We start from the raw sequence: 19,068 nt of genomic DNA, 5'->3' as shown, positions 1-19,068 counted from the left end.
CTGTGCTGAAAAATAAGTTTCCTGCTCTAAAATTTTGCATTCAGGAAAAGCAACCAATATGTGTTAAAAGGCTGTCATAGTGTTCCTTGTCCACTTTGAAGGAAAAAAAAAAAAAATTGATCAGCTCGTATTCAAGTATTTATTAGAACAGCCAGAACCACCAGTCCGTACAACTTTTAAAATGTCTTCTCTAGGTTCCTGTCTCCAAATTTCAGGAAAAGGATAATTGTATACTTCCTTTAAGAATTCAATGCCAATCCATAATTCTGATCAATACATGGTTGTGAGATTTAAAATGTAGTATAGGAAGAGGAAAAATAGCCAAGGAAAGGACTGTAGACTAGTCACTTCCATGGGCTGTATAGTAAGATCTGGCATCAATATAAGCCACAGAAGTTACAACACACAAATTTCCTTGTGTAATATCTGTTCACCACGGACATCAAAGGACTCACAGACATGCCTGCATCCATCTGCCTTGGAAATACGGTATGGAACTGTGGGAGCTACAACTTTGCTCTACGCAGCACTCCCAAATGCTAGAAGATACGCAAAGACCTGCCTCTCCTTTCTAGCAAACACCTTTTTCTCTTTTTAAGAGAGGTCATCATCCTACACTTGTGGAAGCACAAATCTAGTATGGGAGATATTTCACAATGGATCAAACTTGGCAGCCACCTCTGAAATGGGTCCTGGTACTGGCTAAAAAGCTATCCTGAAATGACATGAGAATACAAAGGGACAGCATAGGTTGCCATTCTTTGGACTTATTTATTGTTTTGCTGCTAAGAACAGATGAAAGGCCAGTACACTGGCTCAGAAAAGCCTTGTTCTTAAAAACAAACAAACCACCACCAAAAAACAACACTTGCCATAATACAGATTTGCAGTATAATATAGGCAAATTCTTAATACCCATCTCTACCAGCTCTATAAGAAACTCATCAGTTAATTAAATAGTTAATACAAAGCTATAGCTAGCAGAAAAATGTCAACTATTTTGTTGCAAAAGATTTCCACCACTAATAAAAGTTCAAAGATAAGATGTCCACACCTGACTGCCAGCGTATATGCTTCTACTGCGCAGGACCTCTCCTTTCTGGACGCATTTCTTCATCAACCTCACAAATCAGGTCAACTTTAATCAAGCTTATAGGGATTTCAGTCAACTAATCAGCATCCCCAGGAGCTCTGTTCTCAGGTATGCTGAGGTGTTTCTAATATTTATCACCAGGTTCTCACTTCCCTTGGCACCCAAATCTACTATTTCTGTTGCTGAAATGGTTCCTAGATTGGCTCTCACCACTTAAGTTCACCCCTCTCTTCTAAACTAGCGTCATGGCTATGTAGCATTCAGACTCACCCCTCAGCATCTGCTTAGTTTCACTGTTTTAACTGCAAGACTATACATTAAAACATATACCTGAACCAAGAATAGCATCATAAGGATTTCTTATATATCATCTGTTCCACAAGTTTCCTGTCTACTAATGTTATACACAGCTGTTTTATCTTCCATCGGAGAATCTCACTCCCTTTAAACATGTCAGCTAATCTGAGCAATCCTCATGATACAAGTGCATAGACAAAGAAACTGAACTACAAAGTGGTGAAATCAGTGAGCGTCAGCATACAAGTCACAGAGGCAAGTGCTAGAAGATTCTGAATGACACGTACACGGCTGGAAGCTGACATGAGAGGAAGGCAGTGGCCCCAACGCCTTGCTCCTGTTCAGTGTCAAACTTTACGAGTGCTAGGAAGAACTGCCTTACAGAGTAGCAGGATAATCCCAGCTAGCAAGGAAGGCATCATATACACCTCTTTACTCAGAATTCCTACTGGCAGTCTTAACTTCTAAGTTGGGAAAGAAATCTTGTACATCCTAGAAAAGTGGATAGTCTCTTGGTTAAACTATGCGTGTATGCTATTTACTTATGTGGTTACATACTATTGCCTCAGTTACTGGCCACGCTGAAGTTTGCAGGTGTCCAAGAAGCTTAGGATGGAGGATAAATACAGTGCTGTTACAAACATCCCTAAGAAATACAGCAAAGGTGATTGAAATTAGCTAACATGTCAAGTAAACCTGTTTCTTCAAGCAGCAAGAAAATTGCCGCTGGCAATTGTCATTTAATTTAATGACAATTACAATTGTGGGTATCTGGCACAGACAATCCCACATGAAGACAGCTGCTACCAGTGTCTGAACATAGAATATGACCTCTTCAATAAAAATTAAATCTGCCATATAGATAATGAATGAGTTGAAAGGCTAGTAGAAACCACAACCTTATGATAAATACTTTCCTCCCCACTGATAAGATTTCTGCTTGTTTGCAATAAGAACATGATATGGAGGGGTTACAAGAACAACAGAATCACAAATGAAAGACAACTCTCAGTCCTACACTCTAACGCAGAACAATATATCCTCCAAACATTAATGTTACAGCATATTATCTAAAGGAAATACATCTGGCACAAACGGTGAGCTAAAGAGCCATTAAAGATAGAACAGAAATACAAATACACGCACACTAATCTTTTTTTTTCTTGAAGAACTGGCTGGAATGTGAGAGTGAAGGGGAAAAAAAGTCTTTTGGCTTTCACACACAGATACCGTAAACATTTAAGATTTCATCTACTCTTGACTCATGCTCCTCCAATATGAGATAACAGCTACAGATGTTTGCTTATAAGCTAATTCTAGAATATCTATCAGCAAGTCACTTTTCACACCTGAAAAGAGTTTACTTAAAGGCACAAGTGAAACCAAAAATTCCTCTAAGAAAAAACAAGTTCAGCCAGGCACTAACTGCAATACACTTATTGCATAAGCGAACACAACTACATGTTAGTTCCAGCTAACAGAGAGGGCAAATTTGACTTGAGAGTTAGGAAAAATATATATAATTTGCTTTTTAGATACAAATAGTCATACAAATGTCTATGTCTATGAGGTCTGGTGTAGGTGATTTTCCAATATTTAAATCCTTAAGAGTACAAAATGCAAATTATCCTTCAAGGTAATAAGGCACACTGGAAATCTGTGCTTCCAAATCCAGCTTTAATATCCATTCAGGTCAGATATAGAAAAAATTAAGATGTACATCCCAATTCTTTACCATAAGGTCCCTGAAAACCTAAACATAAGATACAAACTTATTCCTGAAAATATACTAATGTTAAAGCTATTTGAAAAACTGTGCCCACACTCATGGAATCTGAGTATATCTATAGCTAAACTAACATACACGCTTGCAGTTACAATGACAGATGCATAACGTGTGTGCACTGCATTCAGTTACATGGTCTCACGCTATTGCCTCCAGGAATACGACAGACCTGCTGCACCCTTAAAGGATGCACAGGGAGCATGCCACAAGCACCTGCGCAGGGGATAAGCCTAACGCTGCAGATATGAGGACAGTCTTCTTCCTGGTCCACATGGCCACCTGCCAGCAGGTCCACAAGGAATCAGCTACATTCTGCATTCAAGAAGTTATAAAAGGGTCACTTTCACTTGTTTGCATTAACATCAAACAAAGTAGTGCCCATTCACAAAAAGAATTAATTTTGAAATAAACTTAAATCTCCACAGGTAGGGGATCCTATTCTTCCCTTTACCTTTGAAGAAGCCAAATTCAGCTCTTGACTTCTAAAAAATGAAATTTTGCATTTCAGACACTAAAACTCACAGAACACCCATCTAGACTCCGCTCAGTAATGAAAAAGTGCTTTGACTTGCGGCTGTCGGGAAAAATCTACATAAGCAACTTCCTAATACAGCAGCAATGTCTGCTACCAGAGAGAAACATGTTCAGTGGCAGATGAAAGACTGACACTTCTGGGACCATCAGTGGCCAAATGGATCCCAAGGGTGGATTTTGTTTCTAGGTGTGAGGACTACTGACTCAGAAGGCCACGGTCATAAGAGCTGAGATTTCTGCAAATGGAGAAGTGATTTCTAAAGAATGAAACAAGCTACCGCCCTCCCACCTCCAGGCAAGATTTCTTCATAACTGGCATAAAATCCAAGCAGAATTAAGTAAATTCAGAGGAGCAAATCTAAGGCTATCTACAGCTTTTTTTTTCTTTTTTAAAAAGGAAAAAACAGCAACTTGAAAACTAGACATTTTTAAAACCTTGAGGTACAAATACTTTGTACTACACATTATGCCTCCCTAGCAGAATTTTTATCTTTGTTCCTCCTAAACAAGCAAACAAACCCTTCAATATAAACAACCACACACCTAAACAAAAAACAGAAAAGCCCAAAATAACACAGAACTCAACCTACTTACATATTTCACCAAGCAAAGAAACAGACTGGTCTGAAAGAACAAAGTCAGTAAGCACCAACTTATGAGGCAAAATATGCTACAGGAGAAAAAAAACCTGTACTTTAAAGTCTCTCTCATGAAAAGGAATTACCTTCAAGAAATGAGGAACTTTAAAAAGCAGTCTGCAGGAGCCTGACAGCTTCATTTTAAAAAACTGTATAGCCACTGGATGATAAAAATCACTGCAGAGTATGATTAGGGCCTTGACCCTTGCAGTCGTTGTGGAGCTGCAATGATTTCAGTGGAACAGATATTTGTATGCACATACAGCTCACTGTGGGATCAGGGCTGACACACACTTCTCTTTAGAAAAAGAAAGCAAGCATGCTTTTTTAAAAAAAAAATCCAATACATCCTGAGTTCAGGTACAGGACTCATTTTGTGAAAAGCTGTTGCACATTAACATACACTAAAATCATCAACACACCTATAAAAAAAATCCACACTTGAATCTATTCATAATTAAACAGCACCAGCACTTCTTTCATAAAATGATATGATTCTAAAAATGCCTCTCAGCTTGTTCAAGAGAAGTGAACTGCTAGTGAAAAACTAGACGGCGATTTTATGTTAATACGCAAGAGTGGTGGTTTACAGATTCAAGTTAATGGAAGAGCTACAGGTCAGAATAATTAACTATAAGTTTCCAGTCTTGAGACACCAGAACAAGGAATTCACATGCAATACATGGAAGAAATCAAAACAGAGAACGCACATGAAGAGTCTGATTAGAAGCAAACAGCAAAACCCGAAACTTCAGAAGTTTCTTCCCTGAAGCATTATTACATAAAATACAACTCCACTGCTACATCAACTGCTGCTGGTTTTTATAACGTTTACTGAATTTTTAAAAGAAAGGATTCTCTTCTCCTTCAAATCCTTTTCAGAAACCACTTCCCACAGTTTGCCTTTCATAATTCATCTCCACTTAGAAGCCATCTGCTGCTTTCCTTGCACACACAGGCTGTACACACTCCAAGATAAACACAATACCATATCCAACTACGTGATCTGACTTGCTTGGTAACAACTGCTCCAGCAGGAACAGCTCCCTCCTGTCCCCTCCTCATGTTTCCTGTTTCCTCTCTTCCTTCTTTACTGTCAATTTTTCTGGGAAGCAACATGCTTTGGTGCGCAACAGGCACAAACAGGCCTCGAGAGGACTAGCTTCTCATGCTGTACTCAACACATAAAAGGGAAGAACATGTGTACAGGGATTTAGGAAGGTCACAACCAGCCTTTTATAAATTTATCGTCGTAGAGATTAAGCAATGCCTCTCTCACAGAGGCGGACCGACCCTTTCCTGATCACTCCCTGTTTCGATCGAGCTCTGCAGCAGAACTCGGGTCCAGTTCAGCAGAGCTGGCAGCAGAAGTGGGATGCTTACAAGACCCTCATCTCAGAGGCTACAGCGATAAACACCTCTAGCTACTCAGCTTTTATCTGGAGACCTGAAGCCCTTTTCCAAGGCCAGCCAGCAGTGCTAGCCCCTTTCACAGACGGGAGGAAGGAGATGAAGGTCCGTGAAGGGAACTGCCCAACACCTCCCAGCAGGGCAGAAAGATGCATACAGTTGGGAACCTCAGGCCCCCAAATTCCAGAGCAGTGGTATAACCAGGCCTGGCTAAAATCAATGTCTTCTTGCCCCCTTCCGAGGTACCAGACAGAAGGGAGAGATCAGTGGTGCTCTCACCAGACACACTGGGGAGACAGAGGAACCCCTGCAGCGGGCACAGGGCAGGAACAGCAGTGCCTGCTGCTGGGGAGAGTGGAGGCAGACATGGGCACCTCAGGACTCACACCACAGTCAGACAGCAAGACATTTACAGTAGTAAAGAAACAGTAGTACCTTATCAGAGCGTGTTTGCAGGGGCACCAGATAGGAACTGCAAAGTGCTATGCCCAGCAAGGGTTAAATGCAAGTAACAGTTAAGTCACCATGACAAGCACAAGAACTACTCTTTCTTAATAACCAAAAGCGGAGATCGCAAGCAGGGTAGTACTGAAGCACGTACAAATGCACCTGCAGAGAAAAGAAAGGCATTTGGTGCAAAGCAAATTTTCAAGCAAATTTTCCTATTTACTTAGTCGTCCTCACTAGTCTGGTAACCTGTTAAACACAATCTAAGTGGGAGTACATCAGACACGTGCTCATGCACAAACACATACTAAAATGTCAGAAGTCAGTCCGTTTTGGCATAAGAAATTGGCTAAGGAAATACCATACCCTAAGCATGACAGCATCACTGCAGGGATGCAGTGCAGAAGGCTGGTACAACCCCCTCAGTCACCTGGTGTATCCTCAAACCAGGAGGTCTAGGAAGGATTCCTACCTGCTTCACAGACTGCAGAAAAGAGCGTTTTCACTGCAACTCCACAGGTGTGCTTCTGTCACAGGCTGCCTGTTCTGTCAGAAAAATTGTCTAACTGCTACTTTTTAAAAATGGGAAGAATAACATCAGTGCTTTCTGATAAATGCTTTATGATCCACTGGTAAAACATGCTGTCTAAAAGCAAAGTTTTGTATTGTCAGTGAACGGTTTTGCACTTGCTAATTTGAAGCCTAGGCTGCAAGAAGTACTGTGGCAGAACAGCAAGAAATCCATTCTGCTTCCCACTGAAGAGTTAAAGGACAAAAATTCTTCTGTAGTTAACCAGTTTCTACACAAAGTGAACTTAATAAAGGAAAAATGCCAGATGCAATGTTAATATATATATTTTTTATTTTTACACTGAGATTTGTGTGTTTTTATGTGTAACTATAATGAGAGGCAAAATTCTCAAAGAATTCACAGCCTGGCTGCCTAATGAATGATTTGGTTCAGTGAAGAAACAGACCAAACACACACAGAGCCGTACAACTTTCTAGCCTGAGCGTCTGGATCAAGTTCAACCAGTCACAGCCCACCTACACAGCTCAAAGTCCAAAAAATGAATGCAAAAAAACCCCAAAGATCACAGTGTGGTTCCACATCCAATGTAAAAGTTCTCATAAATTTTCACACTGGATTCAACAATTTAAAACATGCACCTTCATGTTGCACAGCTGATCTGGTTCAACTAAAAATTCTTACAAACACATCTATTGCTTTTTTCTAAAGTAAAGCCTGCTTTTCCAGTAAGGCGTAGCAGAAATAAAACAGTCTACATTGCTTGATCTGAATTAACAGGCCATAATGCCTTTTCAGTTGCAAAATTAGAGATCTTTAAGAAGGCAGAAAAAAAATTTAGTAAGATACAGCTCAACGTACTTGTTTCACCACAATTTCATCCAGAAGAACTGAGTACTGCTTGCTTTACAGCCTAGGCAGTTGCGTAGCATCCCTAGGACTCAGAGTCATAGTACCTCCAACACGGGAGCTTTGAGAAGCACCTGACAATGTTTGAGATTGCCATAAAATCTCCACTGAGCATGCAACAGCAACTAATCTCACATGCCACTTGAAGACAGGAAGAGAGTTTCTCTAGAAGGACAGAAGGGAGTTTTGGTCAGTCAAGTGGATATTCAAGTTGAAATGTGACTAGGACACATCTCTGCTTTCGTGATAAATGCCATGTAATCTTTGAGGACAGCCTAGTATTGCTTCTGAGATCCAGGCCATTGAGAAGAAAGAGTACTGCTCACCCTGTAACCCATATGATTTGGGCCACCACCTCATGATCTCCCTTTCAAATGCTGATCTTGTCTGTTCCTGATCTGCTTATGAGATCTGCAGAGATCATAGCACAGGAGACAACAGCTGTGAAGTTACTCACACGTTTTTAGAGGAGCAGTGCAATAACTTGTACTTGGGGAGCTTCATTTATTATAGTAACTTTTAGAAAGAACTGGTGGTACACAGTCTGCTTCAGCAAACGAGGCACAAAACCCCCAAAGCAGCAATGCTCTATCACAAAATACATGTCAGCACCCATTCCTTATTTCCATGCCAAATCCAGAGAGCTGTAAGCTTCTGGGTATGTTAGAAAACGTTGCTGTCAGCACAATGCGTTACCCCCACCAAAGAGGGGTGGGGTTTGTAGCACCTCCCAAACAATATCATGACTCTCCCTTAAGTCAGGTAAGCATGAAGCTATTCCTAGTGAAGGATCAGTAAGAAGCTAACAATGGTTATTAATAGCCCTTAAAGCTAACAGTTCATCTAAGTTAAATGCAAGAGCAGTAATCCCTTTATGACCTTCCCCATTTTTACTGTGAAAAATGGGCAAAGTTTAGGAAAAGACTGTTGTTAACAAAAGTTTTCAATTAATTTAAATCTTTAAAATTACATTAACCTGAGTCAGAAGCTACCAGATTCCACTATAAACTATTAATACTTATTAACACATATCAGCAACTTAACACAAAAATGGTGATTAAAAGGCCAAGCTCCTGCCTACCTCTCAAACTCAGCGGGATGTTTGCCACACATTTCCACGGGCCTTGAATCCAAATTTTAATCCACCATGAGACATGCCCAGGGACTACATATTGAGTTGGAAAATTTGTCTTATAATGATAAAATGGTGGTAAGGATTTCACTTTGTTCTTCATTACCAGTCCCAAATCATTAGCCCAGAAAACTCACCCTTGTAGCAAGGGAAAACTACTACTAAAAAATCAGTCAAGCCCTATGCTGAAATAAGAAAGCCACATCTTGACCAGAAGCATGAAAGAGAAGAAACAGTAAAAGACACTGTTCAGCTTGAGAAATTTTCCTCTGCACCTCTACTACAAAGGTGGATAATTAAACACATCCATAATCACAAAAGATAGGAGAGCAGGATATAAAGCAATCTTCCTTCTGGGGATAAGCCAAACACTAATTTTTCACAGGTTCGCAAAGTTCCCTCTCTAAGCATACTGGTACTTCATTTTCTGCTGCAGCGCACGTTAAGCCTTTCCTCTGAAGAACTTGTTAAGATGCAGGATGCACAGACAAAGCCAGTGGTCTAGTCTGAAATAGCAAATTCCCAAAGGAAAAGAACACAAAACATGAACTAAAGCAAGCCAAACATTGACCTGCTTGCTGACACTACCTTTATTCACCTTGGCTTTAGCCAGAGCTGGGTAGTAAACAAGTCTGCTCAATCCACAAAACACATACCTGACAGTGCACTTGCTACAGGAACATGGCCTGGCATGTTACATAAACCTACGTATTTTATCTGTGAAATAATAATACTGGTTTGGGTTGTGATTTGGGGTTTGTTTGATTTTGTTCAGATTGGCAAGTGGCTTTGCACAACTCAAAACTTTAAGAGCACAGCGCTCTTTTTTTTGAGGTGCCTACTGTTACTCCTACATAGAAAAGGTAAAGAGTATTAAATACTACAGAAATTGAGGCATTTGAACCAACCTATGCAAAATGCTCCACTTGCTCCTGAAAATTTATTATATGTGTTTGTAGAAATCCATGTGAGAACTGTGTCCAGATCACCCACAACAAGGAGAAAAAACTGTAAGATGTGCTATAGAAGGGAAAGCTTTGCCCTTGTCTGAGCATTGGAACAAGTTGCCCAGAGAGGTAGTGGAGTCTCCTTCCCTGGAGATATTCAAAACCCGTCTGGATGTGATCCTGGGCAATATGCTCTAGGTGACCCTGCTGGAGCAGGGAGGTTGGACTAGATGATCTCCAGAGGTCCCTTCCAACCTAAACAATTCTGTGATTCTGTGTGATTCTTTCTCAGGTCAAGCAAGTAAGTAGTTATCAGACGCAGATAACCAACCTCCTGAAGCGCAGGACATGCACGATATGGTAGTTTGGATGTCATCCGATTAGACATACAGAACCCAAAGAGAGGAAGTTTGGCCTCAGTTTAGCTGCTGCAAGATGTAAATTCTGTAATCACGGTCGTTCAGTTACCATTACAGACACACCAAGCTAAGCCCACAAAGCAAAAGTGAAGTACAAACGCCTTCTTTCCCAGTTTCACATAGTGTCCTCCTCTTGTACGACAGATATTACCCAGGGCATAAGAATCATCTACAACTGCTCCACAGATTTGCTCAATACAAGATTTGCTCAATACAAGATCATACCAACGGCGTACACTACTGTTTATCTTGCATTGGTTTCTACCTCAAACAGAACACCGGCATTTTGAAGTGATTAAGAAACAGCAGCTATGGTCTACAGTTTCTTTCCCTTGCATCCTATCTCCCCTTTACGATACACTTTAAACATCAGCAAAAATTACAGTCATGGCTAGCGGGTCCTGATTATACCCAAGAGCCAACAGGGACTCCAAGCGGTAAGCGGCCTTGAATGTCCTAACTGATGCAATACGAAAACGTAACTGGATTGTCAAAGACAGCACACTAACAACAATGTGACTGCCATCCAGCTCATTCATTAGATCCAGCATTAAAGGTTAACACCAGAAGCAACATAGTTTGCAGGGGGTGGGAAGAGCACACAAGGGCATAAGACCACGGCCCTACATGCACATGAGCAGCCGCAATGTCAGTACAGCTGCATACCAAGGACGGCAGGCAGCTCACCTCGTCTTCCAACAGTGGTTTTTGCAGAATACAGGAGACTTGAGGGATGGATGAACATGCTGATGGAGACAGGAAGGACAAGATTTTGGAAACATGAAGTGATTCCAGGCTAGTCTCATTTATTGTTGCATAGCCCCAGGCCTCATTACTTTCTCAGCAGTATTTCACAGAAGCCATATTTAAAGAAACAGTTTTTCCAGCCCTGACTGTAATATTCTGTTCTGTCTCAAAGGTCCCAAAACATGAAAGTACAACAGCAGTCTGGAGGAGGAAAACAGTAATCAACACTTAGACTGGTTATCACTAAGAAAGCATAGGGGACATTTCTTAATATTGAAGTTTCAGTGTACACTGTCAGAAAGGAAGAAGAGGTTTAGAAACAGAGTGGGGACTCTCGCTCCAGGGCTCACTGAATGACAAAACAGTTACCACAAACTGTTTTAATCCGACTGGCCTCCTAATTCGCATGACCACCACCCCCTCCCCAGAGGGCAGTCAGTTCCCCGAATTACCATTCATTTGGCTGAGGGGCTGTTTCAATCCCTGTCAGCATGTTCCTGCTTGGCTGGAGGTGCTGGTATTGCTACCTAGAATGGACAGCTTCTACAGGGGAGGGGGCTGAAAGGAAGAAACAAAAAGAGCCCTCTTAGGGACCTGTCCAACACATTCACAGACCAAAATGAAAGAAATGCATGCGATAGACAGGAAACGAGACATTCCAGTAGACTCCTGAGACAAGATGTTTCAGCGATTTAAAGCAGCTCGACTGCAAAGACAACTTCTTGCCTAGTCCTTGTAACCAAAAGCAGAGCCATGCCAGCCTACCTGGATTCAGGAACCGAGGTATTTACTGGTTTAAGATACTAAAGGGCTAAATCCACTTTAAGTTGTTACTAAGGACTAGATTATTAAAAAACCCCAAAATCAACAACAAAAAACGCACACACATACAGACCATGGGAAAATTATTTTTTACTGTCTCACCATTGGCTTTTGTGGGTGCAATTTGTATAGCTCACAGGTGAAAAGGGCAGTCCGGGCAGATCTTAACACATCAGAAGCAACTTCCTTTATCCTACCCAAAAATTACTCTTATTGAATCGTTTTCTGTAACACGATAGCGCCTTTCTAGTTCCTTATACTTAAGCTAGCCCCATCTGTAACCAGTATCACTCTAGATCTCCTCAGAATGTAACCACTATTGAATATTTCTTTCTAGTCCACAAAATAACTCTGATCCCTGCAGTTATTCCATAATGTGAATGCTCTCTTGACTTGTTTTCATGTCAGAGTAAAGCTTAAAAACCATACAGAGGTTGCTGTAGAACTGACAGATAATGTAAAATTCAGTGCAATACAGTGCACACCAAAGCAAGATGCATACTAAGATCTTTAGCTTGATCAGAGACACAGTCCAAGGGCTAATAAGGTTATTACAGGTGAAGTCCAGACAACAATTTTTTAATAGCATATTGTATCTAGGCCATTAATTAGATTCTATTAGACTTAGAAACATTAGATACTTCAGATATTTTTGCATTCTGTTTCTCATTAACACAATCACAAGAACTCAAAACAATTCCATTCATACATATCCTCCCAAGCTGAAAACACAGTCACAGCCTCCAAGAAACAGTACAGTAAATACACATATAGGTGTATATTTCCCTCCTTGTGATACTCCAGTATCCTCACATGGCTACGAGATGCTGTCAAGAGCAAAGGAAATCAAGATGCCTGGCTGCATACAGGGGTTCACACCCCATACTATTTTTCTCTTTTAAAAAAGTAAAAAAAGAACACCTGTACCATTGTCGTGGAACCCATAACAAGGACCCACCATACTAAATCCCCATCCGCCTTGAATTCTCATGCGAAATGGAAGGTTGTAACTTGTATTTTGCTGAAGTTACTCCACAAATTTCTAGTATTTTGCAGCCAGCTGCTTTAAAATGCAAATATGAGAATGAAGAGATGAGAGGGTAACGTTTATTTTCCCTAAAAGCAGCAATCATGCAAGGAGTGAGGGCTTTGAATCAGAATTAGGCCTCACTTGATAACCCCACCATTTTATACTCAGCTAGCTTTCTGTGAAAGTCTAATATTACCTGTTCCTCTTTTTCTTTGGTCTTGCTCCTGGAGACTCTGGAAGAGGTAACATCCTGAGCTGGAATGACAGAGATCTGATGCAGTGGCATGTTCATCACACCGCCTTGTTTGGTCCTATTATTTACAGGAAGGAGGCTTGAAGGTAGCACTTATTCAGTGCCATTGTCAGTCCTTGCACCTAAAAAGTAAAAACATTAGATGATGTTAAGTAGCTTGAAATGCAATTGTTTCTAAACTGAAGCTAAGCCATCTATTGGACTGAAGTGGACATCTTACTTTCTCTCTAGTTTCTGAATAGGAGAGTTTTTGGTGCACAGGCTGGATGAGGAACGAGACGCGTTTTCAAGAGCTACAACTAGACAGGTCAGAGCAAAGTCTACAGGAAAAGAAAAAGAAAAAAAGAATTATGAGCCAGTTCTGAAAGTGGTCCAAGAGCAGAGCCAGAGGGCAGGGGTCGAGTTGAGCTTGCCTGGATGGGGAGGAGGTGCAACAGCAGCTCTCCCTGCTGCACAGGGGAGCAGCTGCTGGAGGTGCAGGCAGCAGAGCTCGCTGCAGGTGGTTTCTTCAACCACCGACTCTGCTCTCCTGGATTGAGCTGCCCCAGGCATAGTACTGGATTAGTTCCTGTGGCTTTGCTTAACAGTCAGGGGTCCGTATTTGGCTCCTGACTACAGAACAGTAATCACCCAATGGAGGCACTGCAACGCATGTAATGCATGACATCTTCCACAGGCATGTGTGAGGAAATGCCCCTGTTTATATATAAGCTAAATCTGGCAGTGTAATTATCAACTTAATATGGCGTCATAAAATGGGAAACGTTATACAGCCTTAGTAACAGCAGTGATACCAGCTTATAATAAAACTGCTCTATTTACCCCCAGGCAGAGGGGAGGGAGGGGAAAAAAAACAACAACAACAACAACAAAGGTTGCTTCTAGGTAAAGAAAAGAATCTCAAAAGTTATAAGAGAACTGCTGCCACCAATCATATGCCGGAATAAAATTCAATGGTTTCTGCCTATTAGCAAACAAAGCATCTCATCATCCACTGCTGTCAGGAACACCAAAAAAGGAGAACAACTGAACTAGCAACACACCAAAACATACTTTTCTCCTGTACTGGAAGCAAGTACTTCAAGATAGGGAGGCAGCATGACTGCATCAGAAGGACAAAATGGAAGTTTCCGTCACCTCGTCTTCATTACACATTTTATACATATATTTTATAGGTAATGAAATTGGATTTTGCACACAAAATTATAAAATAGCTGGGGTTGGAAGGGACCTTTGGAGATCATCTGGTCCAACCCTCCCTACTCAAGCAGGGTCACCTAAAGCAGGTTGCCCAGGACCATGTTCAGTCGGGTTTTGACTGCCTCCAAGAATGGAGAAAGCCATAACCACTGTGGGCAGCTTGTTCCAGTGTGCAACCACTCTCACAGTGGAAAAGTGTTTTCTTCTGTCCAGATGGAATTTCCTGTGTTTCAGTTTGCACCCACTGCCTCTCATCCTGTAAACCTTGTTTCTAGGTTATAAATTAGTCTATATGCTGGGTTACTAATAGGAAAAATCCAATCAGCTATTTTTAACTGGAAACCACGAGAATAGCTTTGAAAGAACTGGAAAAGTATAAGGCGAAAAGAAATTGACACTCTGTTAATAAAGAAAAAGTTTAGTTTTCAGCATTCCAGTCAGAACCATTTTTTGTTCCCTCACAAAAATACTGGTCCCTAAAGTGAAAATCTTATCCATTCAATCAAGGTATAAATCAATCAAAAAATCAAAACAAATAAAAGAATCGGGGGGGGGAAATGTTGGACAGATGCCAGCCAGCTCTTTCAAATACTTCTTCTAGATTTTTTAATTTAAAATTTTATAAAACTTTAAAAATTCTTGTATAAGAAATCAACTTTGTAATGCTTCTGGGCATCTATATAAAGATGTACCAACTCACAATAGGAAGACGCATCATCTATTCCTTTCTTAAGGTCATTAGAGAATATTATAATCAAAATCCCTTGCTAGGAATCAGAAATCCACTGGACTACACACACCTTATCCTTCTTTTACTAATTCAACTTTACACGGAAGCATTAAAGATAGGAAAGACAGTAATAGACATAAATTAGCCAAAATTGGCAACACTAATCTGAAAGGCAGGCATAATTAGCCATACCTTTTATTAGATTAGCAAAGTTGCATTAAATCAAAAGCTTTTTGAAGCATGTAGGATCATGGAGCGTTTAGTTGGAACCTAACCTGTCGCAAATTAGACATAATCAGTTGTGCTTAAAGAAAGGCTTAGAGAGGAATTAACACAGCAGGAACTATATTAAATAAGGCAACTGGATGATGCACTACTTTTCTGTTTCCATAAAACATCAACTTGTTTCTCTCTCTCTCTTTTTTTTTTTTTTAAATCTGTGATGGCAGAAAACAGAGACTAGATAGATGCCCCATCTATTATGCTGCTTAACCATCTGGAAGTGCTGTAACCCAGCACTTAGTGCATTCACTTAACATATACTGAATATTTTATTGAATATAATATTTAATTAATTGGAAATTTTAAAGATAGGCCAACCTTCCCAAGTTTTTGATTCTGTAGAAGATGCTGATCTGGTTCTATTTCCATTAGACTCCAAAGGAGCACGGCAGCTGTCTAAAATGAAAGCAGAGTCTGACCTTTCAACTGCTTTTCCTTAAATGGAGAAGAAAAAAAAAAAAAAATATATATATATATATATATATATATTCATTCTCCAAGGGACTTTATACAGGCAATGACAGTTCAGTGTCCTCTTTTCACAGAAGGGGAAAGAGTTACTAAAGGTTATACAGTAGGTTGTTGGCAAAAACAAAAATAAAGACAAAGTCTGCTGCCTCCCAATCACACGCTTCGTTTGCTGGATGGAGCGCTCAGCCAAATTCAAGAGCGTTACTGACACCTGCTTAGGATTTAGGCCATATTACTTCTATAGATGCCAAAACAGTACCTCATGAAGCATATATGACAGCTATTAAGGCAACAGCTCCATAACTTGTAGGCATCACCTATCTTAAATATAAAACACACCTTCCACGTGCATAGATGAGCAGTAACAAAGACACTTCCTTACTGGAGGATGAAGGGAAATATGGGACTTACTAGCACTATTTATCTTTACTCTAATACAGAGAAAACACACTGAACTTCCCCTCTCCTCTGCACATCAGTTTAGCATCATCCCTGAAAGGAGTCAAGCCCTAAGTGCCGCAGGAGAGAGACACTTGGGCTGAGGCAGGAACGTCAAACCGCAATAAACAAAGCAGGAGTGCAAGGTATTTTCCCAAGCAAACAGAAGGAAAGGAAATAGAGTGCATTAAGCTCCAATGAAAACCTGCTGGGCAACATGTTCAGTGCTACTGCCACCAGTGGCTGAGCCAAGAGGGATGGAGGGCAGGGAGAACGCACAGTTTTGCATCCCCCCTCGGAAAGGGTTCTCAGACTTGCAGGCAAGGACACCTTACTGCCTGACCAGAAACAAAGAAAACTAGAAAAACACAGCTAAACCCTTCTAATTATAACAAACCAACCAATTTTTCTACAGGTACTTAAAGAATGGTGCACGTTAAAATTCCTTGAAAGAGCTCAGCTAGCAAATACGATCCAATCAGGTATTCAGAGAAGATGCAAAACAGCCCTCCTTTGGTAAAGAAGCCTGGTAGATGCACTGCCTGCCTTTATTCCAGGGCAGCTTGGAAAAAAGCTCTAAACTCTACAAATGCCACACTAGTGTCTCAAATCTGGAAGTCTAACTGCACACGCTTAAAGCTTGTCAGTGTCAACCTGAAAACACATTAGCTCCAACAGTAGTAATTAAAGGGCAAAGTTACCTGAGTCAACTGACCATCTGCAGCAGCAAGCGCAAACAGGCAAAGATGCCAGAAAAGCAGTGCCGCTCAACACAAAACAAGTTAAGACAAGCTCCACAGGACTTTCCCCACAGTTAAGTTAACACCATGGGATCCCTGTCCTTGGTGTGAGAAGTTCATCACCTGAGAATTGGGATCCAAGCCTCAGGCCCATTGAGTTGGGGACCTGCCAAAAAGACACCTAAGTAGGAAATGCTGATGCAAGGGGACTGCTCCTAGATCCTCATTCAATTCAAGATTCGCAGCAGTAATCCTACTCCACAGTTAGATTCTTAAGCCCTCTCTCATAGAGAGTGAGCAATCCTTACTGGTATGGCAACTCTCCAGTCTCTCTCTCAGTACAACCACTGAGAAGATGGGAGATAAGGGCTAAATTTCCCCTCCTCACTTGTGGGGGATCCTAGTTCATTGACACCACATGCAAGGGAGGTCCCATGGCCACTGGTGTAGACGCTATTCTGTTCGTGAAAAAAGGACTCTTCAGCTCCATTTTTCCTGGAAAGATGAAATAATCATAGCATGGGAGAAGGGAGAGGGGTACACGCATGAGCCAGGTCCCATAGGCACAGCAGTCATTTGGGAGAAGGGAGAGGGGTACACGCATGAGCCAGGTCCCATAGGCACAGCAGTCATTTGCCTAAAGAGGATCAGGGATCTTGTTCTTCTCCTGCTCCGTGGCTGTTCCTTAAGTATTGTCTCCAGTGAGTGGCATGTTAAGTCCCCTAAGGAGTTCGTGCGCTCCCAGGTTAGACAGAAACCGAGCAGGAGTTTTGACGACTTGATGCTTTGGGCTTGGGAACACACAGAGCTCTAGGAAAACACAGGCACTAAGCTTTTCAAAACATACAGATTTCATTTTACCTTCAGAATTATTTAATTTGGGCATCCAGCCCAAACGATAACAAAATTAAGCGTGTTTTCACAGCTTGCCCCTTTGGGGACTTCTCTGTAATGACTGCTGGCAGCATCAAAGCCACAAGTATTAGACTACTGCTCTTACCAAAGAGGGTTTCCTGAAAATCTATCTGAGGGGACAGAGGACAGCCTGAAGCTTTACTGTTTTCCCTATCTATAGGGACATTGGTTCCTACAAAACTGATTCCAGCAAGACCATTATTGTGGAGATCCTTCAGAAACCATTTTCAACAGCCAAACAAGGACAAAATCCTGGCCTCAGAGTCCACAGGAGAGTCCTCAACGGAGCTGAGATTTCACCCCAGGTAGTCCAGTTTTGCTTTCAGCTAGGCAGAAAAAACAGTAGCTAGAAGTACCAGCAGGCATCTGGAATCACGTCAGTTGTAATGCTCCGATCCTTATTATGCTGCTAGAACCATGCAGCCGCAGCAACAACAAAAAGATTCAGAGGAAACGAGACAAATGGTCTTTGCAGATACGTTAGAGGCAGAAGGACAGGAAAAGCATGCATGCCACGTGGGCCTGGTGGCCAGGGCATCCCCTTGAGCAGTATGTCTTCTGACAGTAACAATTAGATTCCCTTGGGTCGTCAGCATTAAGTACATGAGAGCGGACAACCTACAACAACAGGTAACCTCATTACAGCACAAGCAGCCGGGAGACCCTTTGAAACCCCACTTCCGTCCTAATGGCACAGCATCCACCCCATCAGGACCTCAGTTTCTCCACTGAGGAAGCATGAAAACATCAGCCATGAGATAAGCCTAACAGTTTGTACATTGCTGGACTGTTACAATGAAGACTGCCTTTGGAAAAGCGCTGTTGGAAGAGCTTACGTGGAGACAGATATTCTGCCTTCCCTCATCTGCCCACCATTGCAGCCTTTCTGTCCACTGCACGTTCCAAAATGAACCTCTGCCAAAGATTCCCAGCCAGACTGCAGCAAATTTGGAAGCAAACAGGAATCACAGCTTCCTGTTTATGGTTCGATAACTAATGGAATCTGAAAACATGCAGTATGAACTGAGCATTTTATTAGGTCATTTAATCTTCTGAAAGTCCACCACATTCCCTTCCTGCATGGCATATACTGGAGAACTTCAGAGCCTCTTGCTCAGAAGCTGTAGAGGCACTGGCTGCAGATGTACACAGGTCTTCCCAAAAGAAAAGTATCCTGTGGATATATGTAGGTGTGTACACATGCTTTACTTTATTCACAAAGGAAAAAAAAAACCACTAAAATGTTTCAGTTCTGTTTTCCTATTTAAAGTCCGATAGGTGCTTTGGATGATAAAGGAA

At 41.4% G+C, this 19,068-nt stretch overlaps 1 protein-coding gene across 10 annotated transcripts in view; it reads right to left on the bottom strand.

The window, feature by feature from the left end:
* Positions 1-19,068, bottom strand: part of MARCHF8 (membrane associated ring-CH-type finger 8) — a 103,683-nt gene that overhangs the window by 65,885 nt on the left and 18,730 nt on the right. For 6 of the 10 annotated variants that reach the window (XM_068950235.1, XM_068950237.1, XM_068950232.1 and 3 more), the window contains 2 exons: positions 13,214-13,313; positions 12,937-13,115 (listed from right to left, as the gene is read on the bottom strand). In XM_068950235.1, the coding sequence (XP_068806336.1) occupies positions 12,937-13,032 (96 nt within the window). In that variant the 5' untranslated portion in view covers positions 13,033-13,115; positions 13,214-13,313. The remainder of the gene's footprint in view (positions 1-12,936; positions 13,116-13,213; positions 13,314-19,068) is intronic. The other 4 variants (XM_068950236.1, XM_068950233.1, XM_068950231.1 and 1 more) reach the window with 1 other exon arrangement.

This window comes from Struthio camelus, chromosome 7 (genome assembly GCF_040807025.1).
Source record: "Struthio camelus isolate bStrCam1 chromosome 7, bStrCam1.hap1, whole genome shotgun sequence".
Lineage (NCBI taxonomy): Eukaryota > Metazoa > Chordata > Aves > Struthioniformes > Struthionidae > Struthio > Struthio camelus.
This window is presented reverse-complemented; position numbering and strand designations above follow the sequence as displayed.